At 37.6% G+C, this 27,705-nt stretch overlaps 1 protein-coding gene across 6 annotated transcripts in view; it reads right to left on the bottom strand.

Annotated features, from left to right (window-relative positions):
* The window catches only part of svilc (supervillin c), a 65,526-nt gene that overhangs the window by 14,606 nt on the left and 23,215 nt on the right, over window positions 1-27,705 (bottom strand). For 4 of the 6 annotated variants that reach the window (XM_056454023.1, XM_056454024.1, XM_056454025.1 and 1 more), the window contains 13 exons: window positions 25,808-25,978; window positions 17,589-17,623; window positions 13,085-13,146; window positions 9,982-10,130; window positions 9,651-9,879; window positions 7,010-7,518; window positions 5,064-5,148; window positions 4,815-4,862; window positions 4,580-4,648; window positions 3,103-3,180; window positions 2,107-2,315; window positions 1,844-1,998; window positions 1,584-1,685 (listed from right to left, as the gene is read on the bottom strand). In XM_056454023.1, the coding sequence (XP_056309998.1) occupies window positions 1,584-1,685; window positions 1,844-1,998; window positions 2,107-2,315; window positions 3,103-3,180; window positions 4,580-4,648; window positions 4,815-4,862; window positions 5,064-5,148; window positions 7,010-7,518; window positions 9,651-9,879; window positions 9,982-10,130; window positions 13,085-13,146; window positions 17,589-17,623; window positions 25,808-25,978 (1,901 nt within the window). Of the gene's footprint in view, window positions 1-1,583; window positions 1,686-1,843; window positions 1,999-2,106; window positions 2,316-3,102; window positions 3,181-4,579; window positions 4,649-4,814; window positions 4,863-5,063; window positions 5,149-7,009; window positions 7,519-9,650; window positions 9,880-9,981; window positions 10,131-13,084; window positions 13,147-17,588; window positions 17,624-18,789; window positions 18,906-25,807; window positions 25,979-27,705 lie in introns of those variants that run through there. The other 2 variants (XM_056454029.1, XM_056454028.1) reach the window with 2 other exon arrangements.

Raw genomic sequence — 27,705 nt, 5'->3', positions numbered from 1 at the left:
TGATGACAGTAAATAGTGTTTGACTCGATATTTTTCAAGACACTTCTATACAGCTTAAAGTGACATTTAAAGGCTTAAATAGGTTAATTAGGTTAACTAGGCAGGTTAGGGTAATTAGGCAAGTTATTGTATAATGATGGTTTGTTCTGTAGACTATCAAAAAACATAACTTAAAGGGGCTAATAATTTCGACTTCAACTGTATCCTTTTACTGGATAAAAAATCTAACTCCTTTATGAGCATAATTTGTTTTTATGTGCGCTTAAACATTTCATGCACATCCAACTATTTCCATTCAGCCTTTAGGTATATCTATCTAAAGTATCTAAGCAATATACATATATATTTCACTCATTTCCTTTAGCTTAATCTCTGCTTTCATGAGTAACACTTACAGATTTTTGACTGAACAGAATATGCGTATTTGGCATGCTGTCCGAGGAGAGGGCTCTGAGCTCGGGGAGACACCCTTACTTGTGTTATTCCCCTGATCAGGATAAAGAGAGATAGGATCCGAGCGCAGTTTCTAGCCCGGCTCCAGAACGCTCCCTCCTCAGATTTAAATAGGTATCTGGTTTAATAGTGTGGAGTTGGGGTGGTGGAGGGACGCTGAATTCAAGAGAAAACAGAGGTATGACGTGTTGGACTATTTATAGGGGTTTGCTCTTGAGCTGATTGGATAATAGAATGATTGTGTGTGTGTGATGAATTAGCCTCGTCAAAGATTCATCGTGCTCCTCCCGAAATTTGTTTATAAAACATCACTTATCAGGAGTCGCCACAGCAGAATAAACCTACAATTTCTCGATGTTGTGAAATTCACACACTACGGCCAATTCGGTTTGTCCAAAAACTGTGGGATGAACCCGAGCACCTAGAAAATACCACACAAATAACGAGAACATGCAAACTCCACACAGAAAGGCCTTCTGGTCCAGTGAGGACTCGAACCAGCAACCATCTTACTGTGAGGCAACCATGCTAATCACTTAGCCACTGAGCTGCCACATACTGTATATTGTTTTTTATAAAATAATTATTATTAAATAACTGCAATTTGTTCCCTTCTTAATAAATTCCTTTTAAAGACATTTCAAATCTAACAGATAGCAAACTTTTTTTTGAAATAGTCTCTATTTCAAAGGTCACCACAGTGGAATGAACCACCAACTACTCCAGCTCATGTTTTACGCAGCGGATGCCCTTTCAGCCGCAATCCAGTACTGGGAAACACCCATACGCTCTCATTCCCACACATACTTATATTCTACAACCAATTTAGTTTATTCATTCACCTACAGCGCACGTGTTTGGACTGTGGGGGAAACCGGAGCACCCGGAGGAAACCCATGCTGACACGGGGAGAACATGCAAAAGCCATGCAGAAATGCGAACTGGCCCAGTCGGAACTCCAACCAGCAACCATCTTTCTTTGAGGTGACAGTGCTAACCACTGAGCCACCATGCAGTGTAAATACACAGAAATGTTAGCATCGAAATAACATCAGATTTATATTATATATTTGATTTATATTTTATTCTACGTAATATATTTTATATAATAGACACTTATTATATCCTACCTTTAACCTGGATGAGCATGAGTTTGTGGTATGGCACTGTGGGTTTGCTCAGTTTTCCAGAGGAAGCGACATCAGCTGGGGTGCAGTTTGAATTTTTCATAGCTTTAGGCAAAAGAAAGACATACATTAAAAGAAGCTGTAATTAAAAGGGGCTAAATATGTTTAAGGCTGTTGACGCATTTAATTAATCATGACCGGATATTTAAAAATGATTGATGACAGATGACCAGTAGGATAAAATTGTAATATTCATTTTAAACCTGTATTATTCTCCATTTCGCTGTTTTCCTCAGGCTGCATGAAATCCTGCTGGATGTCCTCTCGAGCAGCAAGAGCACGTAATGGATTCCGGGATCCTTGAGTCCTGCGGGACGGCCGAACTGATCGCCTGTGTTCGGCTACAGCTGAGCTCAAACTAACACACACACAGAGAGAGAAAGAGAAAATAAAACAAGTATCAAAATCCAAATCCACACTGATAAATCCCTCACAGACATCCATTGGCATCCATATTCTGGTTTACATTGGCGTGTTGGTCTGGCAGAGAGCACTCAGGTCCGACTCTGTGTCTCCTCCAGTGGTGGGACACGCTGGCACTGAGCAGGGTCCTGCGGGCATCACCTCTTTATCCGCCTCAGTGCCAAACATCTGACTCGCCTGCACTTCAGTGGTGCTAATGGTTTGTGTCTCTGTGAAGATAACATTGGGAGAGTCTTTCTCCTCACAGCTTGCCTGAAATAATGGAAAGTACTAAATTAGTTCCTACTCTAGTATCTTTCTGATATATTTTAATACCAACTCAGTGTTTGAATATATGTGTCCAGAAGTTTGGAGCAAGGTTTTAAAGGCTCTGCTGCTCACAAAGAAATACAGCAAAATGTGGATTAGTATTTTGTTTAAAAATGATTGTGTTTTTATTCCTGTGAAGAAAGATCAGTCATTAATTTAGCCTGTTTTTACATGATTGATCTAAAATATGACCTCAAAACAGTCTTATGTTGCACAGGAACATTTTTAGTAATAGCCAAACTTACATTGTATGGGTCAATTTTACTTTTATGACAAAAATCATAAGAGTATTAAGTAAATATCATGTTCCATGAGGATATTTTGTAAATGTTCTATTGTAAATATATCAAAAGTCTATTTGGATTTGTAATGTGCATTGCTAAGCACTTCATTCGGACAGCTTTCAAGTAAATTTTCATAGCTTTAGATTAGTTTGAACCCTGATTGGAGTTTTTCAAATATAGTTGGCAAATATTCCCATCTCCTAACAAAACATACATAAATGGAAAGCTTATTTATTCAACTTCCATGTGTATAAATCTCACTTTCAAAACAGTGTACACTTATTTTTGTAGTTTGATGCTCAAGAAACATTATTATCAATGTGAAACTGAAACCGCAGCTGATTTATAAGTGTATTATACTGTTTATTAAATATTACACTTAACTGTATACTTACTAAGTACCTAACTATATACATACTGTATACTGTATTAAATCTTTAAAATACCTCCTTGACACTCCCGGTCACATGTGGTTGGGCTTGAGCGGTTTTTGAAACCTCCTGAGCTTCATAAGAAAGACTTCTCTAGAGACGGAGCGAGAAAGAGGAAGAGAAGAGCATTAAGAGTCAAGTGCTGGTCAATTCAAGTCAAATCACTCACATGCACTTTTAACTGCAAAGTATGAACAACGCATGAATTTAAAGTCTACAACACATGAATAATTAATATGCAAGTCGATATTATTATTATATTTTGCCCCAATCACATTTGACTACTTCCAAACCAGATGTATTTTCCTAACTACAATTAATGACATTTTGAATTAAATTGCCTGACATTTAGATGTGAATTATTGAGAAGGTTTCCTTTAACACATAGAATGGCCCCAAAACAAGATGCACATTACATCAAAATATATTACATTACTTAACGTCCACAAAGTAGGATGCAGTGCTACAGTATATATAAAAAATATATTTTTTTCCCAGAACTGAAGCCTATTGGTAGTCTCCACAAGTATAAGGTGCCAGATTTTGCAATTTAGAGATTTTGTAATTGTAAAGAATCCTGAAACATGAGCACAACCTAATTAGAATGACAAGCTAAAGCGTCATAAAATAAGTGAAGACTGAATTTCTGAGATGAAGACTAAGGTTTATCCTTTCGGGGCAGAAGATGAAAGGAGCAAATCCAATTTCTCTTGAACCTCTGAATAAACAATTGTATCTTTTAGAATAATTTTAACAGAGTTCATTTGAGTCCTTCATTGATATGTCCTTCTCTTGTCACCTTGCATTTTTCACTTCTAGCCTTCCTTAAAAATGATGCACCACTCATGGGCGTTGCTAGGCCTATTTTAAGGGAGCTGTAGCCCCCCTATATTTCTACTCAGCCCCCCTAAAACTTTTACGATTAGCTCATAATATGAACACTAAACTATTGCCTCAGCCCCCTTTAAATTTGATATGACGACGGTGGTAGAATTCGGCTCCTCGTATTTTGTTTTCATTTAATCAGCAAACCACAGCCATGGACAGTGAGAGAATAAGGTGTGTGTTTATCGATAAATAGTTTTGATATCTGCTTATTTGCAGTTCTTTGATATAGATAACCTTGTATTACCTGTATCCCACCTGTATCCTATTACCTTACAAGGAGCTGAGCCCCCCCTAAAATGAAAATCCTAAAATCGCCCCAGGCACCACTTGTTTATGTTTATATGCAAAATTAATCATATTCAATAAAACTGATGTGCTTAGGAAAAATATAATGACAATATTGACTTGCTTGCTATATAAGTGAAAAATTGACCTTTAAAGGATGAGGAATGAACGTGTAATTCTACATTCTACATGACAAAACAGATAATGGCAAATGAAAATGAAAAGCGCATGACCTAAATGCACATGCTTAGAGCAACAGTACTTCGTGGAGAGATTCATCACATTCACAGTGGACACAAAGCATGAATGAAATGCTCACCTCATTGAAACACATCACATACTGAGGTGTGGAGTTTGAGCGCGAGTATACAGATGAAAACACAGGCTCCTGAGACGAGAGGAGAGTGGGACTGAATCATAAAATCTCATTCTCTATACATCAGTTACACAGAATGAACACAATGAAGTTAACTTTTTAACACATATATTAACAAGCAATGACACTTAGTATGATTGTTTAGTATCTCAAACTATTTGCATGAACACATTCTTACCCAGTACTGAGTTTGCTGTATAGACTCAACTGCACCGACAGCTTCATCCTGTAGGTGGCAGTGTGGATACCAGTGAAGAGAAAACATAGAGGAAACATTAGAGTGACTCACAAGCTCGACGCTATTACACATATGACCAAGAACACAAATAGATCTCTAAGTATGAAACTTAATACTATAAAGTAGGCTCAAATATGTCATGGCACTCTAAAAACACACTTTCTAAAACACACACAAGCATTCACACACCTGTGGCTCACTGCTTCTATTGATAATGCACTTTGCCACATCACTTTGTTTCTCTTCTTCTTCCTCTGTTGTTGAGTTTGTCATTCTGTAAAAAAGATTTCAATGAGTTTTCTGTCTACTTTCTTCAGATTATTCCAAAATTAATCTAATCCTTAGTTTTTCATAAGTAACACGTGATCATATCTTCTCCACATTTTGAGGTACTGACATTAAACTGGGATAAATCTTGCACTGCATCCAAAATCGCATACTCTCTTAAGTAGGTACTCATTTTGAGCATATATTTACTTAATGTTCTATGACACATGTTTAAAATAGTGTTGTCAAAAGTATCGATATTTAAAACGATACAATCTTGCTTTTGGTTAGTATCAATACCGGCTTTGCTCTTTCTCTCACCAGTGGCAGTTGACACACATGCTGTATGAGGGCACTACACTACACAGTCCCATCTCAATTGTATCCAGTGGCAACATGGTACATGCTGAACCCCCATGACCAGTTTTGGTTGAAAAGGTTTTTGGTTTGTGAATAAACAACCACAAATAGGCCAATATGCAAGCATTACTGCAGAGCAGTGCTAAGTAAATGCACTAATACACTTAATTTTTAGCGAAGCACTTGAAAGATCAACATGCAGAGTTCTATAAACTATTTTGTAGTTTCCTCGCAATATCAAAAATGGTATTGAATAACGGTTTTTTTTTATTATTATTATTATTATTATTATTCTTTTAATAAAATGTATCAAATCGAAGTTAGAAATTTCAGTATCATAACAACAGTAGTTGATTTCACCAAGTAGACATTTTCTTGAATTAACATCTATGTTGAAATTTGATAAACATTTCAATTATCCAATCACAATTAAGGGATAATAAGTTTACAGTTTGTAGGTTTGTGTATTTCTACATGATTGTTATCCAACTATTATTTCTCTCTGATTTTAGGAATAATTTACAGTTATGATTGAGTTTAGTGGCGCCATAACGAGGGAGGGACTAGAATGGTTCTAAGAGGTCTGATCAAACAGAGGGCCCAGTAGAAATCTATACTTTCATGTGCGATAATGTACAATAATGATGTACAAGATGCATGCTATAATGAAAGCACTGCACTGTGCTAAATGATATTCACAGGTTATATTCAGAAACATGGAAGTTCACAGACATAAAACATAAAAACATGTTTAAATTCCATGTTTAAAGCAGCACAATGAGACGGCTAAGCACTGTCCAGTACATCCACAGAAAATATTGCATTTATATATTAAAGACATCACATTACAAGATGATTTGATGCAGTGCTTCTGTGCGGCGTGTTAACCACTTTACATTTTGTCTTTTAGGTAGTTTACATTACGGAGTTTTGAATAAGGCAGAATTTAAATGCAGGAAATTCACAGGAAATTCCTGGGTTGGCTAAAAGTAATCAAAGTTTATGCATTGCACATTGTGCACTTGCTCATGAACATGCACAAAGTCGATTGATAATTCACAACTTTCCAGTAGTTTCTGTCTGAAAAATTTATTCCCTTTAAAATTCTTCTGAAATCAAAACTATTTATTTTTTGAAAGTGCACATTGTTATACTTGGTGAACAATTATCAGAGTAAGTAAATCCACTGAAATAACAAGTTTGCTTTGGTAATCTTCAATCAAAGTTTGACCATTTGCTTCCACGTTTAGGGTGGCAGTTCTTCTCTGTTGATGTCAGTTTGATGGCTTCAGCCACATTATATTTACCCACGCCCCTCTGACCATTAGTTTGCCAGCAGTAAATGCAAGCCACACCCCTATTCAACATTTTGTTTCAGTTGTAAGTACATCAACAAACTGAAATAAAACTTTCAGCAACTTACAATTCATGCAGATTTTAAAACAATCTTACTGCCCTTAATCTTCTGAACGATACCATATGACAAGAGACTCTAAGAGTAAGAGAACCTGTCAGCGATGGCCAAATCTCCACTCTGTTCTGTGATCTGCAGAGCCTCTGAAAGATCCGGATGTTCCTCCGGGTTTGGAGCAGATCTTCGTGCTCTGCTGGAGGATGTTTCCTTCCTTGTCCTCTGCCTCCAGGGAGCGCTGGAGAGATGACCCAGAGAATGATCCACCGATGACAAACTCTTCTCCTCCTTCACTTCTGTCTCTCCCCTCACTCTGCCATTCTGCTCCAGGCCGTGTCCGTTCAGGTCTTTCCTCTCTCTGTCACTCCTCCACACCACTCCCTCAGAGGAGCTCTTTTTCAGGATGCCTTTAATCTGCACTGCATTTTGGGAATTGGTGTCCGGTGTAGTCTTAAAATGGGGAGATGAGGAGAGTTCAGAGGAGGAAGAGCTCAGCCCGGAGAGACGCACTTCACTGGGCTTCAGGTTGATGGACTCGGCCTGCTGGCGGTCAGAGAGGTGGGGAGCCAGATGAAAACGAGGAAGCTGAACGGGCCCTTTTTGAAGCTGAGAGAGGAAGAAAGGCTTATCAGCATTTCGGAAAGAACCAGAGCAATTTAAAGTGACAAAATAACTAAACCTGACAAATCAAACCTTTTCAAACGTCAATAGCAGGCTGCTGGACTAACCCACATAGAAAAATACTATACTACTTTACAAATACACTATAAACTCAAAGTAAATACCATATTGTTTTTGATCCATACTATAGTAAAGTGTATTATATTGTCTGCGTCTCTCAAAGGCCTCATGAGGGTTGCCGTTTCTCATGGGATTCTCAACAGCACCCGGTATGAGTTGAAAGAGTTTGTTGAAGTAAATTTACAGTAAATATACTACAGGTTTTTTTTATCATACTATAGTGAAGTGTATAATATTATAATTTGACATAATTTTGTTAACAAATGATGCAGCATACTATAGTAATCTTTGTGAACTGAAAACTGTACAAATCTGCAAACTGCAAACTGTGATTTAGATTAGATTAGATTCAACTTTTGTAACCCACCAGTTCTACTGCACCCAACCCGCTCTGAGCTAGGATCGAACTGGCGATTCTTTACATGGGAGTCGGTTGCTCTAACAAGGAGGCTAAAGATCATGGCCTCTAGTATCTGTCGCTAGAGCACCTTTATAGATCAGAGGAGTGAGGATTACCTGCATAGCACTTTGCTAGCTGGCCTCTGTTACACTCATCCCCCTAAACCTCACTCCCATCCCGGACGAGCCCCTACGTATAACCCACCGGTCCTACTGCACCCATCCCGTTCAAAGCTGGGATCGAACCGGCGATTCTTTGTATTGGAGTTGGTTGCTCTTACAAGGAGTCTAAAGACCATGGCCTCTAGTATCTGTCGCTAGAGCACCTTTATAGGTCAGAGGAGTGAGGATTACCTGCATAGCACTTTGCTAGCTGGCCTCTGTTACACTCATCCTCCTAAACCTCATTCCCATCCCGGACAAGCCCCCACGACTAACCCACTGGTCCTACTGCAGTCTGAGCTGGGATAGAACCGGCGATTCATTGTGTGGGAGTTGGTTGCTCTAACAAGGAGGCTAAAGCCCATGGCCTCTAGCGTTTGTCGCTAGAGCACCTATAGAGGTCAAAGAAGTGAGGTTTTACTCATTTCACTCATCTCCTAAACCTCACTCCCATCCGGGTCTATATAAATCCGCTGGTCCTACACCAACCAACCGGTCCAACCGGTCCAAGCCGGGAGCCAGGATCAAACGGGCGACCTTCCGTTTGGGAGTCGGTTGCTCTAACAAGGAGGCTAAAGAATATGGTCTTCAGTGCCTGTCGCTAGACTACTATAGTATTGACTATAAATTTCAGTACTATATTTTTTCATGAGGGAACCAGCAATCCTTTTTTTCAACATTACTGCAAAGCAAATTATTCCAAGATCCAGTCTCTCTACATCATTCTACAGCTAAATACATCGAAATGCCCTTCAAAAAAGTATTAAATTAAGTAAACTCTCTGAAAAGTATAATAAATCATTTGATGCTTAAATATTACCTTTGAAAAAGTGACAGTCAATACTTATTATATTACCAACTAAACTAAATGAAACTAATTGATTGATTGATTGATTGATTGATTGATTGATTGATTGATTGATTGGTTGATTGGTTGATTGATTGGTTGATTGGTTGATTGGTTGATTGGTTAGTTGGTTGGTTGGTTGGTTTGTTGGTTGGTTGGGTTTGTTGATTGATTGTTGTCTTGTATGCATGCTGTAGTAGCTAAACAGACATCAATCAGCATAAATATGAATAATAAATTACAAATATTTCCAAAATATACATCTTGAATTTAAAGCTTGTAACGCTTAGTTTAAATATTTTTTAAAACATTAAAAAATTGCTAGATTAACTCGTAAAACAAGAGAAAAAATAGTGATTATTTAATTCAGAAAATGTCTTTTTATTTTTAATTTCTTTGTTATAACTTTTATTTTTGCTTTTATTTTTTATGCTTGTTTTTTGTTAATAAACCAACAAGCAAAAAACAAAAACCAGCATAAAAATTTGGTCTTTTCATAACTTAATTTAAAGCTCCTGTTCATCACACACACTGACCACACAGATTTAGCAGTACACTACAGAATAGTTCATATCAAGCAAACACTTACCAGATTGACCTCATCAACAGTGATGGGCTGTGTGCGGTAGCGGGTGCCCTTCTGTCTGCGTCTTTCAGTGGCCTCATGAGGGCTGCCATCTCTCACGGGACTCCCAACAGCACCCAATATGGGCTGAGAGAGTTTATTGAAGAGAGCCAGTTTCTCACTCATAGAGAGTTTAGTGCCGGCATCATCCTCCACCTCAGGCTCTGCCTCACCTGCTTCACCCGGCTGAGGACTGTAAGAAGATAACACCAATATTTTTTCACAGATGCTGCAAATATTGATAGAGATTAAGGTGCAAGAAATGATACCATTGAATCAAGAAAGTCCCGCCCACCTTGCTGCCATCATGGTTTCTTCATAAGTGATTGGCTGAGTGAGTGCCCGAGGATCGTTGTTACGGCGAGCTCTGCGTTCATGGAAACTTTTACTGGAGCGAGGTTTGAGGAACAAAGATGCCTCAGGTGAAGCTGTCTTCTCCAATTCCTGATGGTAGAAAAACAAATTAAATTAAATTAAATTAAATTAAATTTCATTATTTAATTTAATTTTGGAATTAAATATTAAGATATTAAGTAAAAAATAAATGGATATACTGTAGATTACCAAGAGATAGTAATGGACCATGAGTAAAGAAAAATAAATTATTGTGATGACTTGCTTGGCCAAATAAAACATTATTATATAATACCATGCTATTGGTTCATTCATGTAATACAACAAAAGATGTTTAGCAAAATATTCACGTTACTCTTTTCATACAGTGAAAAGCAGTAACTAAATCAGCATACTATCATTTCAAAAACATTGCAAGAATTAGATGCTTTGTTTCCAGTGAGGACTTCATGCTTTTATCAGCAGCAGAGTGGATTACTCACTGGCCTTCCAAAAAGACAGTCAGACATTTGCAGCTCATCAAAAAAGCTGCAGCCAGGATTCTGACCAGAACCAGGAAATCAGAGCACATCACATCTGTCTTCAGGTCTTTACACTGGCTCCCAATTACATTGAGAATAGATTTTAAAGTATTATTACTGGTCTATAAATCACTAAATGGCCTACTACCTCAATACATTACAGATATGCTCACTAAAAACAAACCTAACAGATCACTCAGATCTTTAGGATCAAATAAACTAGAAATTTCAAGAGTTCAGTCAAAGCAGGGTGAATCTGCCTTCAGCTACTACGCCCCCGCTGCTGGAATCAGCTTCCAGAAATGATCAGATGTGCTCCAACATTAGACACATTCAAATCAAGACTTAAATACATGTTTAGCTGTGCCTTTACTGAATGAGCACTGTGCTACATCCAACAGATCACACTATCATGTCTTTCTTTTCGTTTTCATTCTTTTATAACCTGTTTTAACAAATTTCAATCTGTTTTTATCTGTTTTTACTCATCATTTGATTTTATTTTCTTATACGTGTCTTTTTTATTCCTGTTTATGTTAAGCACATTGAATTGCCACTGCGAATGAAATGTGCTATATAAATAAACTTGCCTTGCCTTGAATGTCAATGGAGACTGGGGCAATGAATCTACAAAACTTTTAAAAAGCCATAGAAGTGGTGTATTTGACTATTTTATGTGAGAAAATTTAACTCATCAAATTCTATTCATGTTTGTGTATATTCTCTAATAATATACGGTTAAGTTCAAAATTATTAGCCGTCATGTGAAATTCATTATTTATTAATTTTTCAAATATTTCTCAAGTGCTGCTTAACACAGAAATGATTTCTCAACATGTTTAAACATAATAGTTTTAATAACTCATTTCTAATAACTGATATATTTTGTCTTTGTCATAGTAACAGTACATCATATTTTACTAGGGTTTTTTTTTCAAGATACTAGTACTCAGTTTAAAGTGAAAGTGTAAGGTTTAACTGGGTTAATTGTGCTAACTAGGCAAGACACTGGACAATAATGTTCAAATTTGACAAATTAATTTTTTATTAACCAATAGAAAAATACATATATATTTATTAAGGAGGGCTAATAATATTGATCTTAATGCGGTTTTTAATATATATATATATATATATATATATATATATATATATATATATATATATATATATATATATATATATATATATATATATATATATATATATATATATTTATATATATATATTATATATATTATTTTTTATTTATTTATTTATTTTTTTTATTCCAGCCAAACTAAAATAAACAAGATGCTCTTCAGAAGAAAAAATATGTTAGGAAATACTGTGAAAAAATAGTTTGCTCTGTTAAACATCACTTGAAAATTCAACAGGAGGGCTAATCATTTTACATTTACCTCTACATAGGCTATTATAAGATCATGCATCGTGCCATATGTAATTCCTGGTCACAACTCACTTTCATTGTATCTACAAAAAGCTTCTGAGACAATCTGCTTACATAATCAAAGCAAAAAATGAATAACTTCTCCCATCAACGTGGGTGAATAATTAAATAACAAAACTGCTATTCTTGGTGAACAAGTTCTGCCGTTTCTCTAAAAAAATAATCTAACAGCATTGCGCTTAATGATTGTGTCTGTATGTGCTGAAGTGGGTCAGTGGCAGGATGAATAAAACAGAGCCAGGGTTGGCAGTCTGGGTAAGGAAGTCACAGTAACGAATGAAACCCAGCAGGTCACACTGTAACCAAACACTCCAGCTCTCCTATTACCACCTACGACCCAAAGACAGACAAAAGCACAAAAACACAGACACACTGGAGCAGAAAGATTAGAAATGCCTATAGCAAGATAAATGACTTCAAAATCCATTTTCAAATGTATGTAATTCATTTGTGCGTTGTCCTTCCAAATTCCAGAAGAATAAAAATGTCCTGAATTTGAGTATTCTGTGTTTCTGTGTCATTTCTAAACATCAGATGATGACATTAAACTAACTCATTATTATTATATAATGCATTTTATGGTAATGGATAAGTATAGCCTACAGTAATTTTTATTATTATTATTAGCTTATATTACGAGGGAAAGTCCCTACTAGGGTAAATATATACACCGTGTGTGTACACCTTGTGTTTCTTAAATTGTAAGGATTAAATATCCCCAAAAGTGTAGCAAAACCAGTAAATTTAGACCTTGTGGGCACATTTGTTTGGTCCACGTGAGGAAAACAGCTCATAAATCACACAGAATGAAACATTTAAAAAAATTAAAACGCAGATTGGCGGTTCATTCCACTGTGGTGACCTCTGAAATAAAGACTAAGCCGAATGATGAAAATGCAGATTGTTTTTGGTGAGGATTGAGTTTAAGGTTAGGGATAGATTATACAATTTGTACAGTATAAAAATCATTTGTGTGTGTGTGCATGTGTGTGTTCCCATCCATGGCAATGACCTTTTTCTATTCGGGCTGCAGCACTTGCTAAAGAGATACGCTGAGCTCTTGTTTCACCTACTTTAAACAGAGACATCTTGGCAGCTACGCTCATCTTGGCTCTGTCATCCGTCTTTACATCCACTGCAAGAAACACAGCAAGCACATTACATGGTCAAACACAACTCCAAGACACACACATGCACTTCAGAGTAACAGAAATGCCACAATAATCAGAACTAACAAAAAGCACAACAGACTGCGATATTTCAAATGAGCTGGATGAACTGATCCTGCTGCACATGTATCCACATTAAATGAAGATATACCAAATTCATGTTGTTCTATATAGATTTGGTAAGACTGATAGGATGAGAAACGTAACTAAATTAGATCCAGGTATCAATATTATATTTTTAGTTCACTGATTATATTCCATAGAAACATTATTTGTACTATATGCCCATTAGGTATACTAATGAAGTGCTATATAAATAAATGAGAACTAATTTGCTTACGTTTCCAGAACAGAAATCGAATTATTGTCTGAGCTCAAAATTTCAGTGTCAAAAGTTGTATGAAATTGGACAAATTCTTTATTATTTAAAGAAAACACCCAGTAAAAAGCAATTTAGTAGAATAGTTTTTACAAAAACAGTCAGGTATATTTAGAGAAGGACTCGATTGATTATTTAAAGATGCCATTTAGGGATCCCAGTGCACTTCATCATCTTAATTTTTTTATTTGGCACATTACTTCAAACCATTACACTGTGAAAAGCAATTAGTTACTTTACTTTGAGATACTTAAAAGTGACAAGTTGACTTTACTTAAAAAAATGAGTGGATCCCTTGAAGCTTGGAACTGTTAAGTTGACTTATTTACTATAATTATACACATTTATTTTATCTCCAGTCTCCGGCGCCTAGACTCTGCATTAGAAGTTTGGCCAGAGGAGAAATAGTCATGCCCATCTAAGCCTGGTTTCTCTCAAGGTTTTTGTTTCTTCACTTTTATTAATTGGTGACAAAGTGACTTGCTTGGTTCGGGACTTGTAGAGCTGCACATTGATGGATTTGCTCTTCAGTGTTTGGACTTTCAGCAGTGAAAATTAAACCACACTGAACTGAACTAAACTGAACTTCAACTTCAACTGGACTGACAGCTTCAATCTACTAAAACTTCTGTGTTAAGCTGCTTTGACACAATCTACATTGTAAAAGTGCTATAGAAATAAAGATGAATTGAATTGAATTCATACATTTCATTTAGTTAATACTTTTATACCATAGTTTAAACATTGTTTTGAGACACCTAATTGCTTTTTACTGTGTATTTACCCATTTGTCAGAAAGAACATCTGTAATCATATAAAATTGTAAATATTCATACATCATGTTATTTTGTTTATATACTGAATGACAACTAGAACAATTGACAGAAGTTATTTGAAACATTAAAGTGGATACTTTACTTACATTTAATATGGTTTCTATGTATATAAAATCACTTTTGTCAGTTTGTTTTGATCCAGACAACATGTCCATGGCCCATAAACAATATGTCTACATGACAAATGTAATGTAGACATCCCTATTTACAGTAGATAATAATAAATATCAAATATGTGATTGTAATTGAAACCTAGAGCTGCAAATGTAATTTAAAAAATGGACATATAAAAATTGACTTAACAGTAGTTGTTGACTTCTAAATGAAAAATTTCTGCCTTTATAGATTACAGATTACTGAAACTATAAACTAAAACCTCACCTATAACCTGTAAGCTACTAACCCTCAAAACCTCTTGCTTTTTCAGAATGTTTCTGAAATGTGACCCTGGACAACAAAATCTGTCAATAGTGAAAATTAGATTTAGAGATTATCTGAAAGCTAAATAAATAAGCTTTAAATTGACGAAGACGTTAGTAGGATTGGACCATATATGGCATAGATAAAACAGTTTTAAAATAAAATAATAAAATCTGAAATCAAATGTTTTAGACAGATACAAAAACTGATGAAATTGACCAAAACTATAACTACTAGCTGCACACACACATGCGCATCAGTTTCACATTAGATTATAGTAGTGCAGATTCCGCGTGAGCTCACCAAATGACTAACAAATGTATCATCCATGCTCTCTCACACACTCATAAACTCATTTCAGTGTGTTTGGCCAAATGCACAAATAGCTGGCAGATGTAATCTTCACCTGTGTGTACTTTTCTTGACTGGCACATTTATGGCACTCACACGCATGCACACACACACGCTTCAGTCCATTTTTCCCCCAGGGTATGTGTTCAACTTATTATACTAACTGTGTTTTTGAGGAATTAATGGATGATTATGTAAGTGTCATTGATACACTCCTCAAAAGCACGGCTAACATTTCCCATATCTCTTTCTTTAATACAGCCTCATAAGATTTAGCCTCTCACCAGTAATAAACGGAGGTTTATTATAACTGTTTACGACAGTATCCATTACTCAGTATATATGCATCTGTAAAAGTGTGAGAGAGTGTGTTTATGTTTTGATTTACTATAGTATCACACACCTCTACTACACACACACGGTCTCATTCAGACTCATCATTTTATTCAATCATGAATTCTGCAGCGTTATAAAAGTTTTTAAAGGTATACTGCATTTATAGTATGAAGCAGAAAAAATACTTTTGCTGCTTGTTCACACTATTTATTTAAAATTAGTTCAAACTACACAATTCCTAAGGTTTTTTTGGGACAACTTCATTATTTTATGTTTAATCCACTTAAATTTGTAAAAAAAATAATTAAGGTAACCTAATTGATTTGTGTTAGGACTGTACTGTACTGAATGGAGAAGATCTTCAAAAATGGTTCTTTAGCCATAGTCAGAATATATATATATATATATATATATATATATATATATATATATATATATATATATATATATATATATATATATATATATATATATATATATATATATATATATACACACACACAGTTGAAGTCAGAATTATTAGCCCCCCATTGAATTTTTTTTTCTTTTTTAAATATTTCCCAAATGATGGTTAACAGATCAAGGAAAGGAAATTTTCACAGTATGTCTAATAATATTCTTTCTTCTTAAGAAAGTCTTATTTGTTTTATTTCAGCTAGAATAAAAGCCGTTTTTAATTTTTTTAAACCCATTTAAGGTCAAATTTATTAGCCCCTTTAAGCAAGATTTTTTTCGATAGTCTACAGAACAAACCATCGTTATACAATAACTTGCCTAATTACCCTAACCTGCCTGGTTAACCTAATTAACCTAGTTAAGCCTTTAAATGTCACTTTAAGCTGTATAGAAGTGTCTTGAAAATATCTAGTCAAATATTATTTACTGTCATCATGGCAAAGATAAAATAAATCAGTTATTTAAAATGAGTTATTAAAACTATTATGTTTAGAAATGTGTTGAAAAAAACTACTCTGTGTAAAACAGAAGTTGGGGGAAAAAACTGCCTGCAAAACTACAAGCATATTGTGCTTTAAAGGGGCACCTATTTTACCCCTTTTTCAATGCTTAAGCTAAGTCTTTTGTGTCTCCATAATGTGTCTGTAAAGTTTCAGTTCAAAACACCCATCAGATTATTTAATTAAACCTTTCCAAATATTGTGATTTTCTGCGATTTTCTGTGATTTAATAGTCGTATGCTAGTGTGTTGAGTTACTATGCAAAAATACAAAACAGTTAAAATAGTTTTTAAAGAAATGTGACATTTGTGCATTTTGTATGCACAATCTCATAGCAATTTGTAACTTTTGGATTTAGTGGCTAAATCAAATGGATTCACAGAGTCTCATTCGTACAATTTAGTATGATTTGCTTTTCACCCAGTGACAGTTGGGTTTAGTGGTGGGGATTGGGTGCCACACCTCCTTTTTAAATCATATATTTTCATACAACTGAACTCATACAAATTCGTATGAATTCGCCACTAAACTGACAAAAAACGTAAAATAATTACAATTCATGAAAAATTTAGTTTTGATAAATGCAACCATAGTTAAAAAAACAGAAACTCTTTGAACAAAACTATAATACTTTTGTTTAATAGCATCAACACATGCTTATTACAATAATGTCAACTCAACTTAATGAGTTTTCAGAATTTGAACTTAATTTTAACTGAATATCTTCTTTGTAATTCAAGCCAAAAGCAGATAAGAAGTGCAATGACCTTCTCACTTGCTGATTTTACACTCAAAAATGATAATAAATCTAGCTAATATATGATAAATATATAAATGATTAGCTGCTTGTTCAAAATTTTAAATGAATTTTTTAAAAAGTTTAAATTTTAAACATTTAAAATGAGCTGAAACATCAAAAACTGTTTCAGGTTAAATGCACTTAAATCTGTAAAATCAGTTAACTTAATCGACATGAAACAATTGAGTGGAACTCAGCATTTTCTACAGTGTAACATTAAAAACTATTATAACATAAATTAAAATGCAGCAAATATCAAAAATGCTCAGTTTCAGGCTCGAAACATGTAATAGTAAACTGCATAATAGTAAAATGGTATTTTAGCACTTACTTTGCGAAGTGTCCTGATTTTCAGCATCAACAGTTCTGCAAAATAAAGAAGTTTATCAGAGGTAACTTATTACTAAGTCAAAGTAAGAAAATGGACGAGTCAATCAAGCTCACGCTTCAACACCCTCTCAGTGTTTCTCATGCAAAGTAATAGAGGTTTTGCAGAATGAAGTGAGATGACTTCACACCAGATCTGCTTTAACAAGCCTCTCCGGCACTACAGGCATTATGACACATGCACTCTCAGACACATCTGTGCAGGTTATAAGCATGACATAATACAAACTATTAAAACGATGAGCTCCTACACACCCTGATCAAGCACATGGGATTCATGCTGAACTCATTTACAGGCTTGTGACTGATGATCTCTGACATCTGATAACATAGCACAGGTATGTGTGATAATGAAGGGGAACAATAACACCTAATAACTCTTCAATTTTACTCACAAATTATTAAAAATGACTAAAAATGTTAGTTAATATATTTTAATCAGGTAATATTTCAACAAATTGTTAATATAATATAATATAATATAATATAATATAATATAATATAATATAATATAATATAATATAATATAATATAATATTCATTCATTCATTTTCTTGTCGGCTTAGTCCCTTTATTAATCTGGGGTTGCCACAGTGGAATGAACTGCCAACTTATCCAGCATTTGTTTTACGCAGTGGATGCCCTTCCAGCTGCAACCCATCTCTGGGAAACATCCACACACACTGATTCACACTCATACACTACGGACAATTTAGCCTACCCAATTCACCTGTACCACTTGTGTTTGGACTGTGGGGGAAACCGGAGCACCCGGAGGAAACCCACGCGAACGCAGGGAGAACATGCAAACTCCACACTAAAACGCCAACTGACCCAGCTGAGGCTCGAACCAGCGACCTTCTTGCTGTGAGGCGACAGCACTACCTACTGCGCCACTGCATATAATATAATATAATATAATATAATATAATATTGTCATGGATTGGTCAGGCTCTCACGACCCCCACTCACGAAGATCACCATCACCTGACTTCTAATGAGCACACAGCTGCATCACATTCACGAGCACCAGATAAAAGCACAGCACTCCAGTCGCTCATTGTCCGGGCTCGTCTCGACGAAAGCGGACAACTGAGCGACCACTCAGCGTAGTCATCCTCAGCTAAAACAAACGATTTACTTACCTGTTCTCTTTGTATTCCTCCTAGTCTTCCTGGTCCTCCCGAATCGTCCTGTCTTCCAGTCCTTCCAAGTCTGTGTCATCCTCTGTCAGCTGTATCTGGTGTGTGCTGTCCATCCTCGTGTATTCCTGTTACCCAGCCACGGAGGAAAAGACCCCAACATCATTCCTGATCCTCCTGGCTATCCTTCATGTGCTCCTTGTTGTCATTTAATAAACACCCTAACGTTTCCTTACCTCTGTCTCCTGTCCGCTTCATAACAGAAGCCCGGACCTATAACGACGACAACATGAGCACCCCCGATCACCTTCAAGAGCTGGTGGACCAGTTGAAGCGGATTCTACAGCCACCAGCTCCACTTTCCAACGCACCACCAGCACCGAGCACTTCCGCCTCCACAGTTTCTTCTTCGGCCCTTCCTTCCAGTCCCATGGCCCGACCAGCGCCCTACTCAGGCGGAGCGGGGGAGTGCAATGGTTTTCTGTTACAATGTTCCCTCATATTCGAAATGCAACCTTCTCTATATCCCACAGATAAGTCGAAGATCGCCTACATCGTATCTCTACTCTCTGGACCTGCACTTAAATGGGCTGAGACGATCTGGAACCAAGCCGGGCCGGTCATGAATTCCATCACTACCTTCACGGAGTATTTCAAAGAGGTGTTTGGACGTTCTGATGGGGAAGTAGCCGCTGGAGAGCAGCTGTATCATCTAAAGCAAGGTACTCTATCTACACAGGAATATGCTCTCCGGTTTCGCACTCTAGCAGCTGCAAGTGGATGGAATGAGAGATCGTTGTTGACCACGTACCGGCTCGGCTTGGAACCCACTCTCCGAATCCAACTGGCCACATTAGATGATACAATGGGTCTGGAGAGATTCATCCAACATTCTCTCCGATGTTCCGATCGTCTCCGTTCCTATCAACAGGACACCATCACCCCCTCGTCTGCACTCCTCCAATCGCCTGAGTCAACAGCCTCTCCAGAACCAGAACCCATGATAATAGAGTCTGGAAGACTGACATCAGCGGAACGACAGAGGAGGCTGACCCGGGGTCTGTGTCTATACTGCGGTGTCAGTGGACACACCCGTATGGAGTGTCCCCTTCGTCCCATTCGGACTTCAGTGAGTGTATTCAGTACGAATATTGAACAATGTAAACCACTTACTACCACCGTACAAATAACTACTGCCTCTATTTCTCTCCTTGTCACAGCCCTCATCGACTCCGGGTCAGCAGGGAACTTCATCTCCCAATCCCTCTGTCGTCAACTCCACCTCCGTACTGAGGCGTCCTCGCATATATACCAGATACAACCGATAACCCAGTGCACTCGATCTTCGACCCGTATCCATCGACAATGCGAAGACATCCTTCTTCAAGTGGGGTTGTTACATCAAGAGAGGATTCAATTTCTGGTTCTGGAGGGTGCAAATATGGACATCATTCTAGGGCGCCCGTGGCTGGTGAAGCACGATCCCATCATCTCTTGGGGCACAGGAGAGATAAGGAAATGGGGATCTGGATGTACACCTGCCTGTTTTCCAAATCTCCCTCTTCAAGGTCGGAACCCCATTTCTTTGTTTGCAACATCGGTCGAGAGCCCTCCTGAGAAGCAGTCTATCCACATTCCTAAGGAGTACAGCTCCTTTCATGATGTCTTCTGCCCCAAGAGAGCTTCCCAGCTACCGCCGCATCGGCCATGGGACTGCGCGATCGACCTAGTTCCAGATGCCCAGTTGCCAAGAGGTAGGATCTACCCGCTCTCGCTTCCAGAGAATCAGGCAATGGAAGATTACATAAGGGAGGCTCTGAGTCAGGGGTACATACGTCACTCAAAATCACCAGCCGCCTCAAGCTTCTTCTTTGTGGCCAAGAAGGACGGAGGGCTGCGTCCATGCATCGACTACAGGGTCCTAAATAACGGTACAGTAAAATACCGATATCCCCTTCCTCTGGTACCAGCCGCTTTGGAACAGCTCCGAGAAGCTAAAGTCTTCACTAAATTGGACCTCCGCAGCGCGTATAATCTGATAAGAATACGTGAGGGGGACCAATGGAAGACAGCATTCGTGACCCCTACTGGCCACTATGAATATGAGGTCATGCCTTACGGTCTGGTCAACGCCCCCTCCGTATTCCAAAACTTCATTCATGAAGTCCTCCGGGAGTTTCTTCACCACTGTGTAATAGTGTACATAGATGACATCCTCATTTACTCCCGGAGTGAGGCCGAACATCGCCAACACGTTGCGGAGGTCCTACACACATTGAGAGAACATCACCTCTACCTCAAAGCGGAGAAATGCTCATTCCACCAGAAGTCGATTCATTTCTTGGGATACATCATTGACCAAACCGGTATACGTATGGATGGGAAGAAAATTGAGGCTGTTCTATCCTGGTCAGAACCCACTTCCATTAAGGAGCTCCAGAGGTTTCTTGGGTTTGCTAACTTTTTTATAGACGGTTTATCAAGGACTACAGCAGGATTACATCACCTCTCACTAATCTCCTCAAGGGTAAACCCAAAGGACTGGAGTGGACCAAAGAAGCAGCCGCAGCCTTCCGCCTTCTTAAGAAGGAGTTCACAAGGGCCCCACTCCTGACTCATCCTGACCCAAATCTTCCTTTCGTGGTGGAAGTGGACGCATCCACCACCGGCGTCGGGGCAGTATTATCTCAACATCATGATACACCGCCCCGACTGCATCCCTGTGCCTATTTCTCTCGGAAGTTGAGCCCGGCGGAGCAGAATTACAGCATAGGAGACAGGGAGCTTCTAGCAATCAAGCTAGCCTTGGAGGAGTGGCGTCACTGGTTGGAGGGAGCCAAACATCCGTTCCAGGTGATCACAGATCACAAAAACCTCCAATACATCAAAGAGGCCAAGAGACTATGTCCACGTCAAGCCAGATGGTCACTTTTCTTCTCACGTTTTGATTTCTCCATTTCCTATCGTCCAGGACCCAAGAATCTAAGAGCAGACGCTCTCTCTCGTTTACACGAGCATCACGATCATGAAGAACTCCCAACGAAGATTCTTCCCGAACACATCTCCATTTGTCCGATCACCTGGAACGCTCCTCCAGTCGTTGCCACTCCGGAAGCCCCTGCTCCGCCGGGATGCCCTCCTCATCGGCAGTTCATACCACCTGAACACCGGGTAGATCTGATCCACTCCTTACATACCTCGCTAGGCACTGGACATCCAGGGATCAACAATACTCTCTCGCTAGTATCCCAACGATTCTGGTGGCCAAACATGGCAAGGGATGTGAGGCAATATGTTCAGGGCTGTAAGGACTGTGCCCAATCCAAGAGCCCACGTCATCTACCCGCTGGAAAGCTCCATCCCTTGCCGATTCCGAACCGTCCCTGGTCACACCTAGGAGTGGACTTTATCACTGACCTCCCTTCGTCAGAAGGTAATACCTGTATTCTAGTCATAGTAGATAGATTCTCAAAGTTTGTCAAACTAATCCCTCTGAAAGGTCTTCCCACAGCCTTTGAAACTGCCGACAATATCTTTAATCAAGTCTTCAGGTCATTTGGTATTCCAGAAGATATTGTGTCGGACAGAGGTCCACAGTTCATCTCACGTCTATGGAAAGCCTTCTTCAAGCTCCTAGGTGTGGCCGTCAGCCTCTCTTCTGGATATCATCCCCAAACCAACGGGCAGACAGAGAGGAAGATTCAGGAGGTGGGACGGTTCCTGAGGACCTTCTGCAGTGGTCACCAGAACTCCTGGAGCCAGTATTTGGGCTGGGCAGAATATGCCCAAAATTCACTGCGGCAACCCTCCACCGGACTCACGCCATTCCAGTGCGTCCTGGGCTTCCAACCACCGCTCTTTCCCTGGGATGGCGAACCATCTGATGTCCCCGCAGTGGATCACTGGTTCCGGGAGAGCGAGAGAGTCTGGGACGAGGCTCATCAACATCTGCAGAGGGCAGTCCGTCGAAGCAAGGTAACCGCCGATAGGAGAAGGTCTGAAGAACCCAGATACACACCCGGACAAAAGGTGTGGCTATCCACCCGGGACATACGCATGCGACTGCCCTCTCGCAAGTTAAGTCCCCGATTTGTTGGTCCCTTCACCATCGTGGAACAGGTTAACCCCGTCACCTACAAACTACAATTACCCTCTCACTACCGTATTCACCCTACATTCCACGTATCACTCCTGAAACCCTATCACGATCCTGTTCTTCCCTCCACAGAGCCTGACCACGAAGAGGAACCCCCTCCTCCACTGCTCCTAGAAGAAGGAGCCGTCTACGCAGTGAAGGAGATCTTGCGTTCCCGACGTCGTGGTGGCCAGTTGGAGTACCTGGTGGACTGGGAAGGGTACGGCCCCGAAGAAAGGACATGGGTTCCCAGAGCTGATATTCTCGATCCTAGTCTCATGGTGGAGTTTCATGAGAGCCACCCTGAGTTCCCAGCGCCTAGAGGCAGAGGGAGACCACCACGGCGTCGGAGGTGTCGGCCCTCAGGAGCGGGCCCTGGGGAGGGGGGGTACTGTCATGGATTGGTCAGGCTCTCACGACCCCCACTCACGAAGATCACCATCACCTGACTTCTAATGAGCACACAGCTGCATCACATTCACGAGCACCAGATAAAAGCACAGCACTCCAGTCGCTCATTGTCCGGGCTCGTCTCGACGAAAGCGGACAACTGAGCGACCACTCAGCGTAGTCATCCTCAGCTAAAACAAACGATTTACTTACCTGTTCTCTTTGTATTCCTCCTAGTCTTCCTGGTCCTCCCGAATCGTCCTGTCTTCCAGTCCTTCCAAGTCTGTGTCATCCTCTGTCAGCTGTATCTGGTGTGTGCTGTCCATCCTCGTGTATTCCTGTTACCCAGCCACGGAGGAAAAGACCCCAACATCATTCCTGATCCTCCTGGCTATCCTTCATGTGCTCCTTGTTGTCATTTAATAAACACCCTAACGTTTCCTTACCTCTGTCTCCTGTCCGCTTCATAACAAATATAATATAATATAATATAATATAATATAATATAATATAATATAATATAATATAATATAATATAATATAATATAATATAATATAATATAATATAGCGATGGCTGCCTCAGTGTCATGCTTTGCAGTTGTTTTTGTGTTTTTGTTAAGTTTGTCCTGTCTTCAGTCACATTCCTACAATTAGTTTCACCAGAAATACATTTTTTATATTATTTTATGTTAACTTTTTTATATTTAAAAATGTTTTAATTCAATTATTATTTTTGTCCTGTCTCTGTCGTTCTGTTGCACTGCAGAAACTCTGTCATGAAAACAAATTCCTCGTATATGTGAACATACCTAGCAATTAAGCTCTTTCTGATTTCTGATTCTATAATATAACATAATATAATTAATATTATATTCATCTTTTATAGTTTTTCTTTGTGTGTGAGCTGTGGTAAAATCATACTGAAAATTTCTCTTGGTATTTTATGATCTCTTAAGTTCAAAAAATACGATAATTTATCACAAATGTATTATTTATAGAATTATTTTATTATTATTAACACACTAAGCTTGCAAAAGTGATACTGTTCATTTTAAAATGCAATCAATTATGTAAATATTATTACAATTTCAAATAAACGTTTTAATTCATTTTAATACAGTGCATCCGGAAAGTATTCATAGCGCTTCACTTTTTCAAATTTTTTTATTTTACAGCCTTATTTCAAAATGGATTAAATTCAATTACTTCCTTAAAATTCTACACACAATAGCCCATAATGACAATGTGAAAAAATATTTTTTGAAATGGTTGCAAATTTATTAAAAATAAAAAAACCCTAAAAAATCCCATACATATGTATTCACAGCCTTTGCTCAATACTTTGTTGATGCAGCTTTGGCAGCAATTACAGCCTCAAGTCTTGTGAATACGATGCCACAAGCTCTATCAGGTTGGATGGGAAGCGACGGTGTACAGCCATTTTCAGATCTCTCCAGAGATGTTCAATAAAATTGAGGTCTGGGCTCTGGCTGGGCCACTCAAGGACATTCACCGAGTTGTTGTGAAGCTACTCCATTGATATTTTGGTGGTGTGCGGTGTTATGGGGTATTTTGTGTAGAATTTTGAGGAAATTAAGGAATTTGATACATTTTTGGAATAAGGCTACATTAAAAAGTGGAAAAAGTGAAGCGCTATGAATACTTTCCGTATGCACAGTATATTTAAAAATCATTAACACGCTAATGTAATATGGTCCCACAGAATCCTTCTAATATGGTGATTTTAACATGGTGATTGCTGACGGCAATTGTGCCGCTTAATAATTCTGTGGAAACATTTTCCAAATATTCTCTGATAAATAAAAAAATAAAAAACATTTGTTTGAAATAGAAATGCTGTGTTACACTAGAAATTACAATAAAACAATTCAAAATAAATTAGACAAATAAATTGGCAAATTTGTTAAATAAACTTTAAGTTTAAATTTAATGCATTTTCAAAAAGTTTATTTATTTAAATAAATATTTATTTCCTGACCCAAAACTTCTAAATAGCAGCTTATTGTACATTGTATTAGTTATTTATTTACACTGTACAAAATCCTGGTTGTCTTAAATGTTTAAGCTGAATCAAAACTTTATGAATCCATTTAACCTTTATTATGTTGAACTGACTTAAATTAGCTTGAGTAACTTATCAAATTAAGTTAGAACATGATTAACTTTAATATTTAGAAAGTTTCAATGACCTAAAACATTTGCTGTCAGGGCTAATTTTTTACACTGTAGTTATTTACTTGCTTATGCTGTCAACAAATAACCTGTGTATGTATTTTTGTTTGTTAGTAAAAAGTTTAACTAAAGTGAGTACTTAAACAATACATCCTAAATTACTGTATGAATACCATAGTATTTGTCATATTAATAAAAGGTTAATGGGGTTAGCAAGCGCAGCACCTGAATACAGTAAATGACTGTGTCTATGTAGTCAACAGACTGCAGGTGTGAGTGTATCTCAGAGACGGTCTGTGTACCCGCAGCTCTCCTGTATCTCAAAGGCTGTAATGGGTTGCGTACGGAAGCGCTCGCTGTTTTTGCGGCTTGCGGCAGGATCTCCTGGCAGGTACCGACGGGCACGACGGCGACTTCCCTCAGGCTGACCCGCCAGATCAAGAGTCAAGGCCACCACATCACCATCAGTCACTCTAGTGTACAGCAGACAGAGCAGAACAGATAGACGACAGGAGGAGTGTGTGTGAGAGAGAAACAGACAGATGAAGAGAAGCACTACTCGTCCTCACAGCACACTGATGATTGTAGAGAGTTAGACAGCATCAATCACACACTCGCCAAACTACTCCTGCATATTAGCATTGTGTTAGAGCCACAAAATGTGTGCTGTATACACTCTAAAATTGTTTTTGCTGCTTGTTCACACTACTTATTTGAAATAAGCTGAAACAACATAATTCTTGAGTTATTTAGCTCAACTTAATTGTTTTATGTGCAATTCAAATAAATTTGTTAACAGTTACGGTAACTTAAATGTTTTATGTTGGGACAACATGAAGAAACTGTGTGGAAGCCTGCATTTTTCACAGTCTATACTGTTTATTATAGAAAATGATGATTGCTAAACTAAATGAACCCTAAAACTGACTACTCTAAATGCAAGGAGACAGACAGATCAGGTTAAATATACAGAAATGTCAAATACAATAAGCTAACACTTTTTATAATTGATATTTTATTTATATTATTAACACACTAAGCTTGCAAAGGTGGTAATCTTTAAATTAAAACGCAATCAAATATGTAAAATATCATTACAATTTCGAAAAATGTTCCTTATTTTAATATATTGTAAATCATTAAAACTCGTTAAAACTTCTAATGGTCCAAAAATTAACCATTTATTATTATTACCATTGCTGAATGCAGTAGTGCCGCTTAATATTTTTGTGGACAGATTTTCTTAACATTCTCTGATAAATTAAAAAATACACTTGTTTGAAATAGAAATATCATGTAACATTATAAATAGGGCTGCACGCTATTTAAAAAATCTAACATTGCATTATTGTTTTTATTCTGCGATACATATTGCGATATGCATACAGTTTAACTAGATGTGTTGAATAACTATTCGGAAAGAATTGATCATTTTAGATTGATTGGGATGATTCTGTAGGGGAGCGTGTCTGCATAAAGTATTAGAAACAACCTACAGTATAAGCATAGATAAAGTCAATAAAGAAAAGATACATTTTAAATAAACAGCATTTGACTGTTTTCTGGCTGTATTCAAGTATACAGTAGTTGAATAATCAAATGTAAAATAATCCTGCATAGTCTTCATTTCATAAACAATTCAATTCGGTACAATTGCTTAGGCCTGAATGCTTTTAAATTCCTCACAGTCACAGGCCACAAAAAACACTGTTATTATTATTATATTATTTTGTAATATATTTTATATTATTTTGTTATATTATATAATTATAATCCAGACTCAATACTGCATATACTTGCAATGTGACTATTGCGAATGATCACACTGTGATATTGATGCAGAAACGATATATTGTGCAGCCCTAATTATAAATATCTTTAGCTTTGATCAATTAATGCATTATTAGAAAGTTTAATAAATGAAGTAAAATAAAAAGGTACCGACCTAAAACTTCTGAATGCCAGTTTGTTGTACAGTATATGCATCTTATTTTTGCTGATGAGGTAAAATATTTCTACTGGCATTTCTGATCAAGTTGATGTATATTTGCTGAATAAAAAAAAATTGTTTTTCAAAATATTACTGATACTTTATTTAAATAACCAGTTTAATCCTCTCAATGACTGTGGCAGTAAAAATGCTACGGTAAATAATCTGTAACCTGCTTAACAGTACATTTCAGTAATATAAACCTAAATT

Source organism: Danio aesculapii, chromosome 3 (genome assembly GCF_903798145.1).
Source record: "Danio aesculapii chromosome 3, fDanAes4.1, whole genome shotgun sequence".
Taxonomy (NCBI): Eukaryota; Metazoa; Chordata; class Actinopteri; order Cypriniformes; family Danionidae; genus Danio; species Danio aesculapii.
The sequence above is the reverse complement of the archived record's forward strand: the minus strand, read 5'-3'. Positions and strand labels throughout refer to the sequence as shown.